Raw genomic sequence first — 15,914 nt, 5'->3', positions numbered from 1 at the left:
AATAGTCGCACACTCACTGTGAAGACTTAGAACTGCGACAAAACATTCTCATATATGCGAAAGATCACTATTCCGCGGGAACTGTTCGTAGACAACTATATTTAAAGTTTTTTCAAATTCAAATTTCAAATTTTCTTTATTGCGTATCATGTTGTACAAATGTAGTTGTTAAAAATAATGTTGTGATGAACCAAAACATGAACCCTGCAAGGGCACTGCAATCTTAAAATTATATTAATTTATTAACAAGCAAATAATTTTATAACATTGATCCTTATAGAATTTAAATAAAATTTAAATTACAAAATAATTAAATACAATAAAATTTGGCAAATTTGACAAATTAAATAAGTTATAAAATTAAAATTAAACTAGGTATACGAAAAATGATTAAATTTTGTCAAATAATAAACTTTAAATAAAAATTGGAGAAAAAAGGTTGACAATCGTCAACACAGATAAAATAATAATCTACATTAATTATTTAAATATTCCTGAAGCGAATAGAAACATTTTTTAATGAGGTACTCTTTTAACGTTTTTTTTAAATTTGATTACATTTCCTTCTTTCTTAATATTATTGGGTAAATTATTATAAATTTTCACCAACATTGCTAAAGGGCCACTTCCAAACATTTCAATTTTACATATGGGCTTGGCAAGCTGTATTTTTGGTCTTAAGTTTTGTGGGCGGGAGTGGTATGGAAAGAGATTTGGGTGCTTTCTAACAAAATCACAAGCCGCATAAATATAAAGGGAAGGAAGAGTTAATATTTCATACTCTGAGAAGTATGGTTTACAGCTATCTGTTACTTTTATATTAGCAAGCACCCTTATGCACCTCTTTTGTGACCGGAAGGGCTTCGTTACATCTGTACTGGAACCCCACAACACTATTCCATATGTCAGCCAAGCGTGTGCATAGGCAAAATAAGCGCTCATAGCTGATTTTAAGTCTGGTTAAGGTTACTTACCCCTGTAACACTTTAATTATTCACGTGATATTTAACCAATCTTTATGTTTACGGTTAACGTGTGATTAGTGATAAATTTTTACTGAATAACTACGTAAGTCTTAAAATATAACACGAGCTCTGTAGGAGTAGTGTTCATCTGTCGAATTAGTGGTATTTCGGTGAAATGTTTCGTTGAAATAGTGAGTCGAATACTTCAGCTGTTATTCGTTCATCATCATCCTACTTAAGAGCCAGGCTCTTGTCGGTGTAGACTCCTCTAGTCGTCACAGTTCGTAGCCAGCTTCTAACCTCTTTAAAGCTGCTCGTTTTGACGTTCTTCTTTATTTGTTCACTGTACGCTATTCTTGGTCGTCTTCTCTTTCTATTTTCTATTCTTTTTCCTAGTCATACATCATCCACAGCTCGAGTGCACCCACTGCTGGGTATAGCCATCCCATAGTTTGTGCCATCCACCGCCATCTTGTGCTGGTCTCACACATCTACTTCGCGACATCAATGTCGTCCACCCATCTCGCCACAGGACCTTCCACGTTTCTATTTCTTAGATAACATTCGGTTATCGCCTTACTCCACCTCATGTCCTGCGCAGCTCCATTTTAAACTCGTTATCGGATCTCCTATGTCCTGCACCTTAGTTCGTCTACGGATTTCGGAATTCGGAACTCGATCTATAAGTTTGATGCCAAGCATAACTCGCTCTATGGCTTGTTGTGCGATTCTCATTCTATATACAGCCTTCTGTGCGAGCGTCCACGTCTGGCCCATAAGTTATAGTGGGCAAGACACATTGGTTAAATAAGCGGGTCTTCAAACATTGTGGAGTATCAATTGATTTTAAGATATCATCCAAATCATACACAAATAATCACTTCAGCATAAACCTAATTGTTAATTGCAAAAGGAAAACAACGAAATTTTTTTACAAAACTTCTTTGTTATCTAGAGTACAGTCATCAACTGAAGTACGGTCGCACCTTTTTGTTACACTCTGTAAATTTAGATAAGAAAAGGTGTACATATATCTTTTTTATTAAATTATTTTGTAATATATATCCCTTATCATGAATGTTCGTGATATAATTTGGTCCAAAAAACCTTTCGGTGTCCTTTTCATGACTCCGACTTTTCGAGATGTATCCGTACCAATTGTTACCGACCGTTTACAGTTACAAAGACACTCAGAGCTTTAAATTGCAAAGATCTGCGTGGCAACGCCACTGAGCCCGTCGCCCTGAGACATAGAATTAACAAGTCATGTGTGTCTCTAGTTTCACCAGTACCCTTACCCTTCAAAGTCGGAACGCAGTAATGCTCACAGTACTCCTAGCGGCAGAAATAGGTACTGTGGCAGTACTTTCCTGGACGAACTTTTTCACGAGGAGTTCTGCTGCTGCTCGGTTATTGTCTAGCACATTATTGTTTACTCCAGGTTTACTCCAGTGAAGTGGCGTGTTTCTTCCACGTTTAAGCTCTAGTCTATCTTATAATCAAGATGGAGTATTATAATTTTTAAGTTTGAATTTTTAAGTCTTAAGAATATCACGATGTTTTGTTACCATGACATCCAATTATTTTGAGAAATAACTCATTTCGATTCGAACCAGTGTCTTCAAACATACCGTGCCAGAAGGCGCAGATACGATTCCAGCCCGATCCAAGAAATTTTTTCTTAGTGTTCGATCTAAATATTAATAATTAAGATGGAGTACTTCCAAAAGATATTTTTCGTCAGCCCGGTTAATTTGTCAACATCCCCTTTTTAATTTTCCTCGAGAAGTCTCATCTTATACTTCCTCGTAATAATTACATTCATTACCATAATTAGCATTCTCATGCATATGATTTAATGGCCAACCTAGCTTGGCACTGTCACTTTGAGATGGTAAACTAATTTGGGAATTTCACGGCGTACTCCGTTTTGAATTAGGACAATTTAGAGCTCTTGCGCTTACTGAGTTAGAGTAATAAGTAGTGACAAATTAGGTTAGTTCGAAGAACCTTTAGCCTTCAATACTGGTGACCCGAAGTCCACGAAAAACAAAATATCATATACAACATCATCACCAACCATAAAATATTAGGACACAAACTTGACAACAAGCGGGCGGCGCGGTGGCAACAGCGATGCAAGCAGTGTGGCGCGGTAAAAGTGACCTGTTACCGGCGCGCCAGCAACCGGATCGCTTAGTTTGCTGCGTGTGACGTCACGAAAGTAGGAGTGCGATGTCAGTGCTGTGACGTGATCTTTTCATAGTACCTAATAGTTTTGTTCAGTATGAGGTATTATGGGCGCATAGTACGTGAACCCGTACTACAAACAAAGAAAGCAAAAAGGCGAGTTCTACGGAAATTACGAGTACCAAAGACAAGATCCGGATAAGTTCTATGATAACGCTCAAATGTCAGTAACAATGTTTGACCATATTCTTGCTAATGTCAAGCCAGAATTGGAATCACACTCCAATTATAAACGAATAGAGTCTCCTTTCTAGTCTTTATAGTGATTAATAATCCTTTTATTTCTAAGGACGACATGTTTGCTGTTCCATATTGGTGGTCTTTCTAAAATTGCTGAAATGATTCTTTCCGACGATGATAGATGTGGGTAAACAACAAGACGACACTAGGGTCGTATTCCAGAGCTCTACTCAATGCTCAAGTCGGGATTTGAGTTTAATTTCAAGTACTGGAAATACGACCCTAATGGCAAGGACTTGATTATGATTTCTAGTGCTTTGAATCATACTCAAGTCCTAACTTGAGCGTTGAGTAGAGTTCTAGAATACGACCCTATGACTTTGGAATGCGCATTCATCACTCGATTGGAGCGCGACGATCGTGTACCGCCGGCCGTGCGTCCAAACGCCATCGCGCCGACGCCTGCTGTCCTCTAGTTTGTAGCCTTAAGGGTAACGCTGCTAATGATGTACATGGGACTTGTCAACTTTAAGTCAACAACAAAATTAAGTATTTTATTTAGTAGTAGTTGCGCGTCTTGTGGAAGAATTCGTCCAGGGAAGTACTGCCACATTACCTATTTCTGCCGTCAAGCAGTAATGTCAGCATTATTGTGTTTCGGTTTTGAAAAGTAAAGACACTAGTAAAATTTCAGTATCATGGAACTTGTCAACTTATGTCTCAAAGTGACGGGCTCAAATCATTGCGATTTAAAGCTTTGAGTGGCACTACAACTGTTCGGGAAAGTCGTGTATCTATCTTACCGCCAGGGCCCTAAGTCTGTCAAGTAAGTAAATCATCTCAGTTGTATATCAATACGTTTGCTATTCTACTAAAAGTTAAAAATAATGGTGTGTTAGTAGCGAGCCATCGAGATACTTTTTAACTGTCATTGCGTTTTTTGATATTTTGCTCTTCAGTGTCACTCGTAGGCTCTACTCAACAGGCTGGCGCAGAGTCGAAGCTTTGCGACGCGTCATATTTTTCGCCTATAGCATATTCATCTCTATTTTCCCATTATTCAGATACAAATTTGTGTTATGGTTAAAGTCGAGCGTTGTCTACCAATTGTTTGACATAAAAAATATACATTTAATTCGAAGATTGAATTGCTGATTGAATGAAATGATAATTAAGACATGTGTAGTGATTGCCGTGGTTGGTTTAATATGGTGATATCGATTGTTAGTGAATGAATGAATGAATGACATCACTGCCGTTCCAGTGACAGTCTATTGAGTTTCACATGCCATTGCAACTAGATTTATCAGAATAACAAGTATAATCTTAATTGCAATACCTAATTCGTCTCAGTGGAGTCTCCATTAAGGAATGACCAGCGGTTTCAATAAAATTACCATATTTGGAGTCCAGCCCCACGACATGTTCGTCCCGTCACTTGATATTATAAACAAATATGTGATTATATTCTATTTGTTACTAAGTAAATTTCATAGTGTACTTCGTTAAACTTTCCCATTAATAAATTACATATTTTTTTGTTAATTTTGGCACACCACAATGGAAGTCTCAATCCGAGGTCGTTCTGGAAATCCGGTTCAAGTGGCAGGCACGTTGCCAACTTGACATCGTTAAAATTAAAAAATAAGTACTACCAACTTTTAAGATAATAAATTATATTTTAACTTGTTCCCTTAAGTGAAGAAAAACGTTAAAAGCTTATCTCAATTATTCCATTGCAGAACACGTGTCTCTTAAGAGCATAAGAGCGATGCCACACGATGCGTTGTACACGCAACGTCACAACAAGCTATACACTTTTGCTCGAATATCGCCTCCTGTGCAACGGAACAAGGTCCGTCAATGTGTAGCTGGATATGATGCAGTCTTTACTAGACTTAAATTAAAACTACATACATACCACAAGATCCGTTAAAACGTTGCGCGGCGACGGAACGCCTCTTTTTACGTCGAAAACAAATATTCATAGAAATATTCATACTTACATTCATAAATATTAGATAACATTCCATACGTTGCTCTGATCTCAAAGTAAGGAACTAAAGCACTTATAAACACGCGAGAAAATATAGAAAAGCTAGTTTTTTCTACATTAACCCGGCTGGGAATCGAACCGGGACCTCATAGATGGCGACAGCTTGAAAACATGTGCAGGCCACTCGACCTCGGAAGTCGTCAATCAAGTAAATCTGAAGTTAGAATCGACTATATTTATTTGCCACATGCCTTAATAGCGCCATACAAGGCACATACGAAAAGGCTGTTAAGCTAAAAAGAGATGGAGCCTGTCCCGGCCAATAACTTTAACCATTAATATCTCTGATGTTAGCTCAAATATCGGCATCATAATTTGATGTTTTGGGTCCATTTTCCGCATGGTCATGGATGTTGTGAAATTCTATATATTATTTTTGAAAACCATGATTTGAGGAATTGTGTGTCATGTTCAATGGGTTTTGGAATGGTTGGAATTCGACACTTCATTTCGAAAGTCAGGTTGACTTTCAAATTAGATTGCCAGACCCTGGTTGTTAGGGAAATACGGAACGAGGTAAAGAATTCAAAATACCAAAACGTGTATAAATTTTTGCATATAATTGTTACCCGTTCTCGGCTGTCATTTGTTAATCTGGTATAATCCGGAAAAATCTGCAGTAATGCATAATTTATATCACCGCACACTTTTCGCTCGCGCCTTTAATGCTTTAATTGTGTTCTCTGTGACGAAGGTGGCGGAAAGTCAGAAAAGTCTGACTTTTCGCGAAGCATAAGTACTTGATTCCGTATTGTTTTTATGACAATGAATACGTCAACCACGACGCGCCTGATCAAACATGTATAGCAAATAATTCGATTATCTAAATTGCGTTTTGTATGAAAAGGGGAATGTTCAGAACCCAGGCCTCGTTCAAAAGTAATGTGTCTGACAGTACGAGAGTCTTAGGCCCTTATTTCTGAGACCTTATTTATGTCAACCGTTAATAAATAACAATTTAGGGCATGTCAAAGATTGTTCATTGATAACGTGTTATTTGATAGTTTTTAAAATTACCGTTTGAAAGTATTATGTTTCATTCAGAACCTAAACAAATATTCAACATCGTTATGAAGTTCTTTATGAATCAAATACAATCTGTATTTGATTCATAAAGAACTTATACACTTGAGATATCTTTCAAGTTACCGATAATACAGGAGAGCTGATGCCAATAAAATGCATCTCCAGATCTGAGTGACCTCTCAAGCGACATACCTAACACCGGACTTTGGAGCTAAATATTTAAAACTGTTATCGTTACATTTGATTGAATTATCTAGTTTTTAGGTCTTCGCGATGGCTACATATTAGATATAAAACTATTTTCTCGTATCGTTATTGGGTTGTCAAACAAACCTTCCAGATTTTTTAACGTTTACTGGAGATTTTTCTTAGGGGTAAATCCAAGAGCACTTCATGCCTTGTGCCGTCATACTGGAGATTATCGTAAGCAACATAGAATTGGGATACGTCAAACTGGAAGTACACTTGACCCTGTACATGTTGAAAATAGGCCGATAAAAAAATTCGTGCTATGAAATGGTCACAATCATTACAAAGGATTTCCTTTAAAATTTATGTTAGGATGGGCGCTTGTTGCCTGTTCCTGAATGTTGAGAGATTCTGAATGGTAGACTGCCTATCCAAATAAGTGGCTGAAAACTTAAAAAGAATACATGTCCAATCAGCAGGTCGACGTAATTCAACAAAAAACTCAATACAAAGATAACAGACCTGAAGAGCGTGCACGACAGGGCGCGACTTACGCGAGAGCGACATAATCTCTATACGAGAATAGCAGTATCTCGCGCTTTATGTCGCTGTCGCGCAAGTCGTGGCCTATTGTGCTAGCCCTACTGTAGCTCAGTTGGTAGAGTGACGTTATGGATACAGCGTGGTCGCAGATTCAAGTCCTGTCGGTTAAAGGGATTGTTTCTTTGGGTTAGCTCTTTGTATTAATAATTATAAAAAACTCCGCTAGGAATAATTTCACATTATTTCAATTTCACATCATCAAATTCAATAAAAATCAATTTTTCAAAAATAGATTTTTACGTGATTCTGAATCAAATCCTCTATCGAAATTCAGTGATGACGTAAATTTAGAAACCATGTTTACTCGCAAATCTAAGATATATTACTTTTGCGCCGGGCTCAGAATTCCTTTGTAAGGAATTTGGTTGTTCTCCTTTGTAAAATCTTTTTACAAATCTGATATGGGTCCTATAGAAAAGAATATAGTGACTAGGACAGAAAAGGCAACGCTTTGATGGTTTGGTCAAATGGAAAAGATGGCTATTAGTAGTATATCGAAACAAATTTATACGTACGTACGTAGTGAACGTGGAGGAGGAAACAGTACCTACATATCTCTATTCTCAGCATTCTACAATTCCTTGGCCACGTTACACGCAGAAGCGCTCACAGTCTTCAAAGACTAATTGTCTTGAACAAAATAGAGAGCAACGAAGGTGGCGAAGTTCAAAACGATAGTGTGACCAGGTAGCTGATAATCTGGGAGTGACGGTTAAGGTCGCACTCCACCTAGCCGAAGACAGAATACTGTGGAGAAGATTGATTGACGATGTACTCGCTCAAAGTCACGATCCTCAGCTGTGAGAGACCGACAGAGGCGGACGATGTCCTTAAAAAAAAACAGGTCTAACGTACCAGGAATAAACGAGCGTATACTGAGGAAATTAATCAGGATTCTAGCGGCAAGAGGTTAATATTCCGTTGACTCCAATCAGAGAAAACTTTAAAGAAATTAACATTCTTACTTTAGCGTCACAGTACATTTGGCGGCAGAAATAGATAAGGCAGTACTTCCCTAGTCGAACTTTTTCACACGTTCTAATATGTCCTTGGAGCAATTTCGTTAGTCTGGTAAAGGGAATTTCTGAGTTCGAGATCAGGTTTGATTGCCTGGCACATTGTTATCTATTTTAGATTTATTCCCCTTCCATGACTTCAAAGACGCTACTTGGAATTTTTATTCTGATAGAGTTCAACGGGCGCTGGCACTATCAGCAGAGTCAGTTCAAGAACTGATGAATGATATGGTCAATATGGTTTACTATCTTATTTAAGAGTTTTCTTGCCTGTGGAGTAATCGCCAACCATCTCTGCTCAGCGTCATAACTTTGATTTCCTGATTCTTCTTCTTGTCGTATCGATGGCATATACTGTAATGGTTACCATCTGGTGAAAGAGGATTAGTCAATCGCTCGGCTCCTTTGGTGTATCTGGTACTTATACAGAACGTGGATATATTTAGTACTCCTATGTGCAGGCATAATAGTGGCTTCTTCTGATTACTTCTTCTTCGTCTTCTTCTTCTTCCTGTCCTTATCCCACCCTAGATGGGGTCAGCACAACATGTGCTTCCTTCTGATTACTATGGTATTAACAATTATTATTGTAACCAATATAATGTATTGTTATGTATATGTATGTATGTGTACTTATGTATATGTGAACACGTTATTGGCTCTTTATTTAATCTTGTTTGTTCAGTGTTTGATGTTTGTTTAGTATGTAACTGTTTGTCTCTGATCTGATAAATAAACAAATAAATACGATACGATATCAACTTTTTTCAATATCTGATTTAAATTACTTTGTCTTGGTCTTCCTGTACCTCTTTTTCCTTCCATCTTTCCTTCTAAGAAAACCGTAGTGCCGTAGCGAAGGTTCCCAAACATCTTCATTCGATTCTCTATTATGTTTAATAAGCCGTGTTAGAGATAAATGTGAATTCACTAAGCTGAAAATATAATTCACTTTCTGAACGTTTTTATTTGTCCCCAGGCTCCACTTTAAGGCGTCCTCAGAGGACGATTATGCTGACTTCACCTGTGAAGCAAGACATGAGGCCTTGCAAAGGGATACGCCCATGAGGAGTACTGTACAACTAAGTGTTTTATGTAAGTAACTTTTGTTTTTTTCTGTCTACTATTCAACTGCCATTGCAATATTTTGATATTCAGCTCTTCAGTGGCGAGTCGATGGTATAGTCTGCTAATTAGCATAGCACTACTTATTAGCATAAACGACGTAAAGTAAACTTAATATTAATGGTCAAATTATTTTACGCATAACATTGAGTCAATTACTTTAATTACTATAGTAAATGAACTTATGTATTGCGACGAGTGGATGCAACACAATGCAACGGGCAGGTATCTGTAAAGGTACCTAACTGGGTGATGAAATACTTTCATAGATTTCTCATAGATGGCGCTACGGCTAAAAAGTCGTTATAAGCCAGATACAAAGATCCGACAAGCAAGTACATTGAAAAATTTGTGAGGTCCGCTGGTTCGTTTCGTAGCTTAGTTGACATAGGCACTGTTTGCTAGAAGACGTCGGTTGGAATCCGGCCGGATCGAAGGAATTTTTTTCTGCGTGTTCGATCTTTGTATTAATAATTATAAACTAGTGGAGTAATTTCACAATGAATAATTGAATATTAGGGTTGTGTAACATCCTGACATTCAATAAAGCACTTAAACACAATGTAAGATTTCAATAAACATTATTATTGATACCAAGATCGAACATTCATCATCATCGACCGGCTTATACGTCCCGCTGTCGGGCACGGGTGTGACAATGCGACCTCTATCATCGTCATCCCTCCTTTTGATCATCCTTTTCCCTGGATCCTGGCCGCTTACTTTTGAAATTTTAACTCGATCTCTAATTCTTTTTCGTCGTCATGTTTTTATTTATTTAGATTCAGGTTACAAATACCCATACTACATACATACCCTATACACTAATACACACACTATACAATAAAACACTAATTACTAATTTTCTTTTTTTTCGCACACACACACACACACTCAACATAGCCCCGCACTAGGGAAACCACAAATTACACTCAAACTCATGAGAGAAATAAATATAAACCATACAAATATTTCTCCCGGCCCGGTAATCGCACCTGGAACCTCTGCGTGGCAGTTCGACATGGTAACCGTTCGGCGGAGGCAGTTGCAGAAGCGTTAATATTTAATTTGAAAACTAACTTGCATATTAAACAACATAGTTTTAGTATGTCACATGGATCGTCACTGATTGAATACATGAAGCCAGTCCACTGACTCTCTATTGAGATATGCCATTGCAACTAAATTTTAACGGAATAACAAATACTGTCATAATTGCAATCCCAGTGGGGTCTCGAAAGAATTACAGTGACCAATGGCTTCAAGAAAATTAATACCATTGGGACCCAGGTCGATGAAAGTTTATAATCCTTGAAAAATAGGTTTTTTTTATGACGTCAAGTGACGGGACGAACAAGTCGTGCGCCTGATGGTAAGCTACACGCCTGTCCATAACAGTTGCAGTGCCACTCACGAGCTTTAAATCGCAAAGATATGAAGGGCACTGCCACTGTGCCCGACACCCTGAGACATAAGTTGATTAGTACAATGTGGCTGAAATTTCACCCTGCAAAACCGGAACACAGTAATGCTAGTAGTACTGCTTAGCAGAAATGGATAACGTACTTCCCTAGACGAGCTCTTTCACAAGGTGCTCTATTGCTACCAAAATAAGTGAACTATAGCTAAAATCCTCAGCTTAGAAACAACTCGTGGCAAGTAGTGGGACGTGACATGAGTTCATGTATAAATTAATATAAATGAATGAGTATTTGTGACGATAATTTCTCTCTAAGCTGTCCTTATTCGTTCAGTCCCGACCTCCCGTTGCCTTATCCAATTTTTCCTCCTAACGTAGTTTGATGCCCATAAGTACACTCCCCCGTAGCCAATACATCGTCCAATAAAAAAATATTTGTTACTACAGAAAAAACATCATTATCTGTGGTAGCAATAAAATAATAATGCCCCCCACACTGATGCTATTCCTAGTGTAGTGCCATCAAATTAGGTTGCGCCCCCTGCTGAGAAATTACACGGTATCAATATTATTAGTAAACACATAACCATCATCAACGGTAAAATTACAAGCACATGGGATATCAGATATTTTCGTTGCAATGGTAAATCTCTATAAAGAGTTAGTGGGCTGGCAGTCATTTATTCTATCACTGACGATCCATGTGACATACTAAAACTACCTAGGAAATTACTATGCATATCATACTTTTACTAGTTTAATCTGCAAGTTAGTTTTGCGATTTAAGGCTATGAGTTGCACGGCGTGTTGCTTTCCATCACACGCAAATAAAATAAAATAAAAATATTTATAAGTGGCACTGCTGGGCACAAATCTCCTCTCGGGCGAGGGTTTAGGCCATAGTCCGCCACGCTGGCCCGATGCGGGTCGGGAACTTCACGCGTCTTCCGAGGGTTGTAAATTCTCTCCAACGTGCAGATTTCATCAGTAGGTTTTGCTTCGCCGAAAAGCTCATGGTAAATTTCGCACATAAATTCCGAGAATCTCAGAGATACGAGCCCGGATTAGAACCCACGACCCTCTGCTTGAGAGGCAGTAGGTCAAACCATTTGGCTACCACGGCTTCAGTACACTCCCATATCATTCTACGTAAGTTTTGTTTTGTGCCCCTCCCCATAAACCTCTTGGTTCCGCGGGAAGGGCACTATGACCTGTGCCCGCAGAGAAACCTTACAAGTTCAAGTTCAGGTGAACCCAAATCAGCCAGTGTACAGGGTTGTCACAGACCTCTGTCACTTGTCTTCATCCGGTTCTTCGAGAGTCTAGTGCCTCGGGTGAGCCGCACCGGATGCACGTAACGTACCCGTCACTTCCCGTTGCGCATTGCACAACTAGCGGTTGCCACCGCTAAGCCGTCGACTCTGAGTCCACTACCAAATCTCATTTGTGGCGGAGCTGCAAGCCACGCTCACTTCCCGACGCCGAAAAACGACGTCTTTCCAGTTAACAAAAAACGGCTTCACTACAGTTGAACATCTGCATAAAAAATGATATTTCATAGTTTTTAGTAGCAATAGAGCTCTCTGTGGAAGAGTTCGTCCAGGGAAGTACCTTACCTATTTCTGCCACTGTGAGCATAACTGCGTTTCGGTTTTGAAGGGTAAGGGTGCTGGTAAAAATACAGGCACATGGGACTTGTCAACTTATATTTCAAGCAGTGCAGTGCAGTAGTGGCAGTGCCTATCAGATCTTTATGATTTAAAGCTCTGAGTGGCACTGCAACTGTCACGGATAGGGTGTCGCTTACCACCTGGTGCACGAATTCTTCGTACCTTCACTCAGTATCTATTGATATATATTTGATCAACCAAAACACTAATATCAAAAACAGCATTTTGAGGAAAGCTGATATAAGGGTTTTTCGGATTTTTTAAATTTTTTTGAGAGTAATTACATAAAAAGATGCATTGTATTCGAAATCCAGGATCGATGGAATTTTTTCTAAGTTTTAGATCTTTGTATTAATAATTAAAACAAAGTATGGGGGTAATTTCACAAAAATAATTTAATATCATGAAGTTCAAACGTTGTGACATTCAATAACTTAAAAAAAGATACATTTAAATCACTTTTTTATTAGATAAAATAATATAGAATTCTGGCAAAATAAGCCATTTATATGAAAAACCTTGATAATAGCCGCTATTGGTTGATAATAGCTTTGTAGTATTTTGCTTGGATTTGGTTTGGTTTAGCATAAAATCAGTTACATTACTGTCAAAAGCTGTTTATGCCTCATTTTCTAAACCTAAAATGTACCAAAACCCTGTAAATTTTTACAGCCATTTTTATTACAACGCCCGCAGTAAAAAAAACAAATATTAGTTTAATATCCAACATTCAATTTTAACAGCGGATAATAAACAAAATTTGCGTGTTCCTCTGTAATACTTACTGTTGCTTTACTATCAATAAGTGATTATACCGTGCCATTTGTGTGACAAAATTGACGACAGGGGAGGTGGTGGTATTATTTTTATACGAATACGTTCTTGTTATATAGGCGTAGTTGCCAGTTACATATGTTGCTATCTTGTTGATGTATTTTGTAACAAGTGAAACATTATTAAATGGTTACACATCATACTTATATACGATGACGTATAGTAAAGTTCTGAGGCTAGACCACATCTATATTCGGCAATAGAAATCGAGATCATAAATGTAAACAGAGGTGTTGCTATTACCAAATATATATAATATTAAAAATTAATAACAAACGCACTAATTACACCGCACTAGGGAAACCCTGTTTCGCGGGTGCCATGGACACATACATAAACAACCTCGTATTACACCCAAACTCAGGAGAGAAATAAATATAGATCATACAAACCTTTCTCCCAGCCCAAGAATCGAACTCGGCACCACTGCGTGACAGACTGGCATCGTAACCATTCGGCCACAGAGGCAGTATTTGTTGATATTTGGAAAGTAAAAAATGCTTAATTTTTTTTAAATTGTGCTTTAATTGTGAGCAAAATTATATTCACAACTTTTTTTTAGAAAACAACAACCTAAACTCATAAAAACTGATTGTTGTACAACAATTATTTATCCTAATGATCCTGTTTCAAAGGCACACAACATTTGGCTGCCCTTTTATAGAGGAAAACGACCTTACGACAAAATGTCTCTTAGGACATTTAATTTCCACCATCGATAGAAGGGTAATTAATAATTTCGTCAATGTATCGAATTTTGAAATGTCATAAGCGACATTTTGTAGTAAGGAACATTTTTAAATTACGACAAAATATTCCTAACAACATTTCAAATTTCCACTGTCGAATAGATATATTAATAGTTAACGCAAGATAGAATAGATAGGTAAATTAAACAAAAACTAAATAGACCCTGCTTTGACAGATTCATTAAAACGGACCTGAAAAAAATGTTTATGATCTGTGAGATGTCACTTTGACGTCTCATAGATCATAAACATTTTGACAGTAATTTGACTTATTTGTTTACCTGCTTGATCTCATCTCTGTCACGAAGTATAGTCACGTAGTATATTAGCGTGTTTAGAGTTTGGTGACTAACAAATGAAGCATTACCGTGAGGAAGTTGCAGTGACTGTATTTGTTACGTATTAGTGGAGTACATTGTCCTCTATATATCCCGTATAAAAACAGCCGTGGCAAGCTAATATCTTGACCTATCGCCTATGCAGAGGGTCGGGGGTTCGGCCGGTGTGGGAACCTCGTTTCGAGAGGATGCCTGTGCCGAGAAGTGGCACAATTTAGGCTAACTATTATTATTATTATTTTGGTCTCCGAGACGTGTGTCAAGAATGTATCTAGTGGAGTACATACCAATTAGGATTTGAAAGTAACTGACAGTTTAAAAGCAGTTTTAACTTTATTTTACCTCGTATTTGTAATTGAGAAGAATTTGTGCTCTCATTGGACTATTACCGCTTTTATATTAATACAAAATATAGGTAAATTTAAAAGAAAAAGACAACATAAGGCCACCTATTACTTCCTTTGTTTTTATGTACCTCCTGTAATTTTGTAGTGTTTTTCATGTGCAATAAAATACATTTCATTAAACCGTTCAAAAGACAGTATCTAATTGGTTTCCAGCCAGCTATAAAGTCAATAGGAACGGAATGTACAAACACTGCCTACGTTTAAATGGGATATCAATAATTCATGCGTCTCCTGACCGATTCGCTGGTGTGTCAGTGAGCTAGAGTTGGGAACAGTGAAATGTCAATATCCGACAAATACGAACTTACGAAAAATTTAATTTGTTGTTTATTTTATTTTTATTGAATGTCATGATATTTTTACTACCGTGATATTCGACTATTTTTAGAGATCGGCCGTCCGGACTTTTATGACGACATGTACTTATGATTTTTGTTTTGTAAGTTACACAAAGAATACTCTAACAGTAATACTAAGCGCACACAAACACCCACAGTGATGTCCTCCAAAGGCTGGAATCCAAAGTGACAATAATAAATTAAGTTGTATGAAAATGGTAGTTGATGTATGTGAACAAAGTTTTTTAAAACAAGTCGTACGCCTGATTGTAAGCTACACGCCCGTCCACAACAGTACAATGCCACTCAGGTAAAAATTTGAGGGGCACTACCACTGCGCCCGTCACCCTGAGACATAAGTTGACAAGCTGCACGTGCCTGTAATTTCACCAGTTGTGTCAGTATAGAGTATGGTAGCATTTCGTGGTCTTTGCCTACCCTCCTGTGTTACAAGGACGTGAGATTATGTATTATATGTGTGCGCTTCCTTTCCATTAGCCCATTCCGCCCGTTTATATCGGAAATCCAGACATACGGCGGGATATCATTCCTTCTTGGTCAATCTTCAGGCGCTTTTCGTCGTCTTTCTTCATGCACACAGCCCAGGAATTAAATTTGCCTGCGACTGTGTTTCCGAGCACAGGCAACCCGAATACCTTTAAGGTGCGACTGAATAGGCGTCTTCTGTAGAAGGTCATTTCGTCGTAGTCGTATCTTTGCTTTATGGCACCTTAGCGGCGATGGTAAA

The 15,914-nt window shown here is 37.9% G+C and overlaps 1 protein-coding gene across 1 annotated transcript in view; it reads left to right on the top strand.

The window, feature by feature from the left end:
* LOC113233559 (nephrin) overlaps positions 1-15,914 on the top strand; it is a 485,341-nt gene that overhangs the window by 326,022 nt on the left and 143,405 nt on the right. Inside the window, exon 7 of the mRNA XM_026468687.1 lies at positions 9,265-9,380. Within this exon, the coding sequence (XP_026324472.1) occupies positions 9,265-9,380 (116 nt within the window). The remainder of the gene's footprint in view (positions 1-9,264; positions 9,381-15,914) is intronic.

Source organism: Hyposmocoma kahamanoa, unplaced genomic scaffold (genome assembly GCF_003589595.1).
Source record: "Hyposmocoma kahamanoa isolate Upper Pololo Valley unplaced genomic scaffold, ASM358959v1 79, whole genome shotgun sequence".
Classification (NCBI taxonomy): Eukaryota; Metazoa; Arthropoda; class Insecta; order Lepidoptera; family Cosmopterigidae; genus Hyposmocoma; species Hyposmocoma kahamanoa.
Note: the sequence above shows the minus strand (reverse complement) of the source record. Positions and strands in the feature narration are given on the sequence as shown.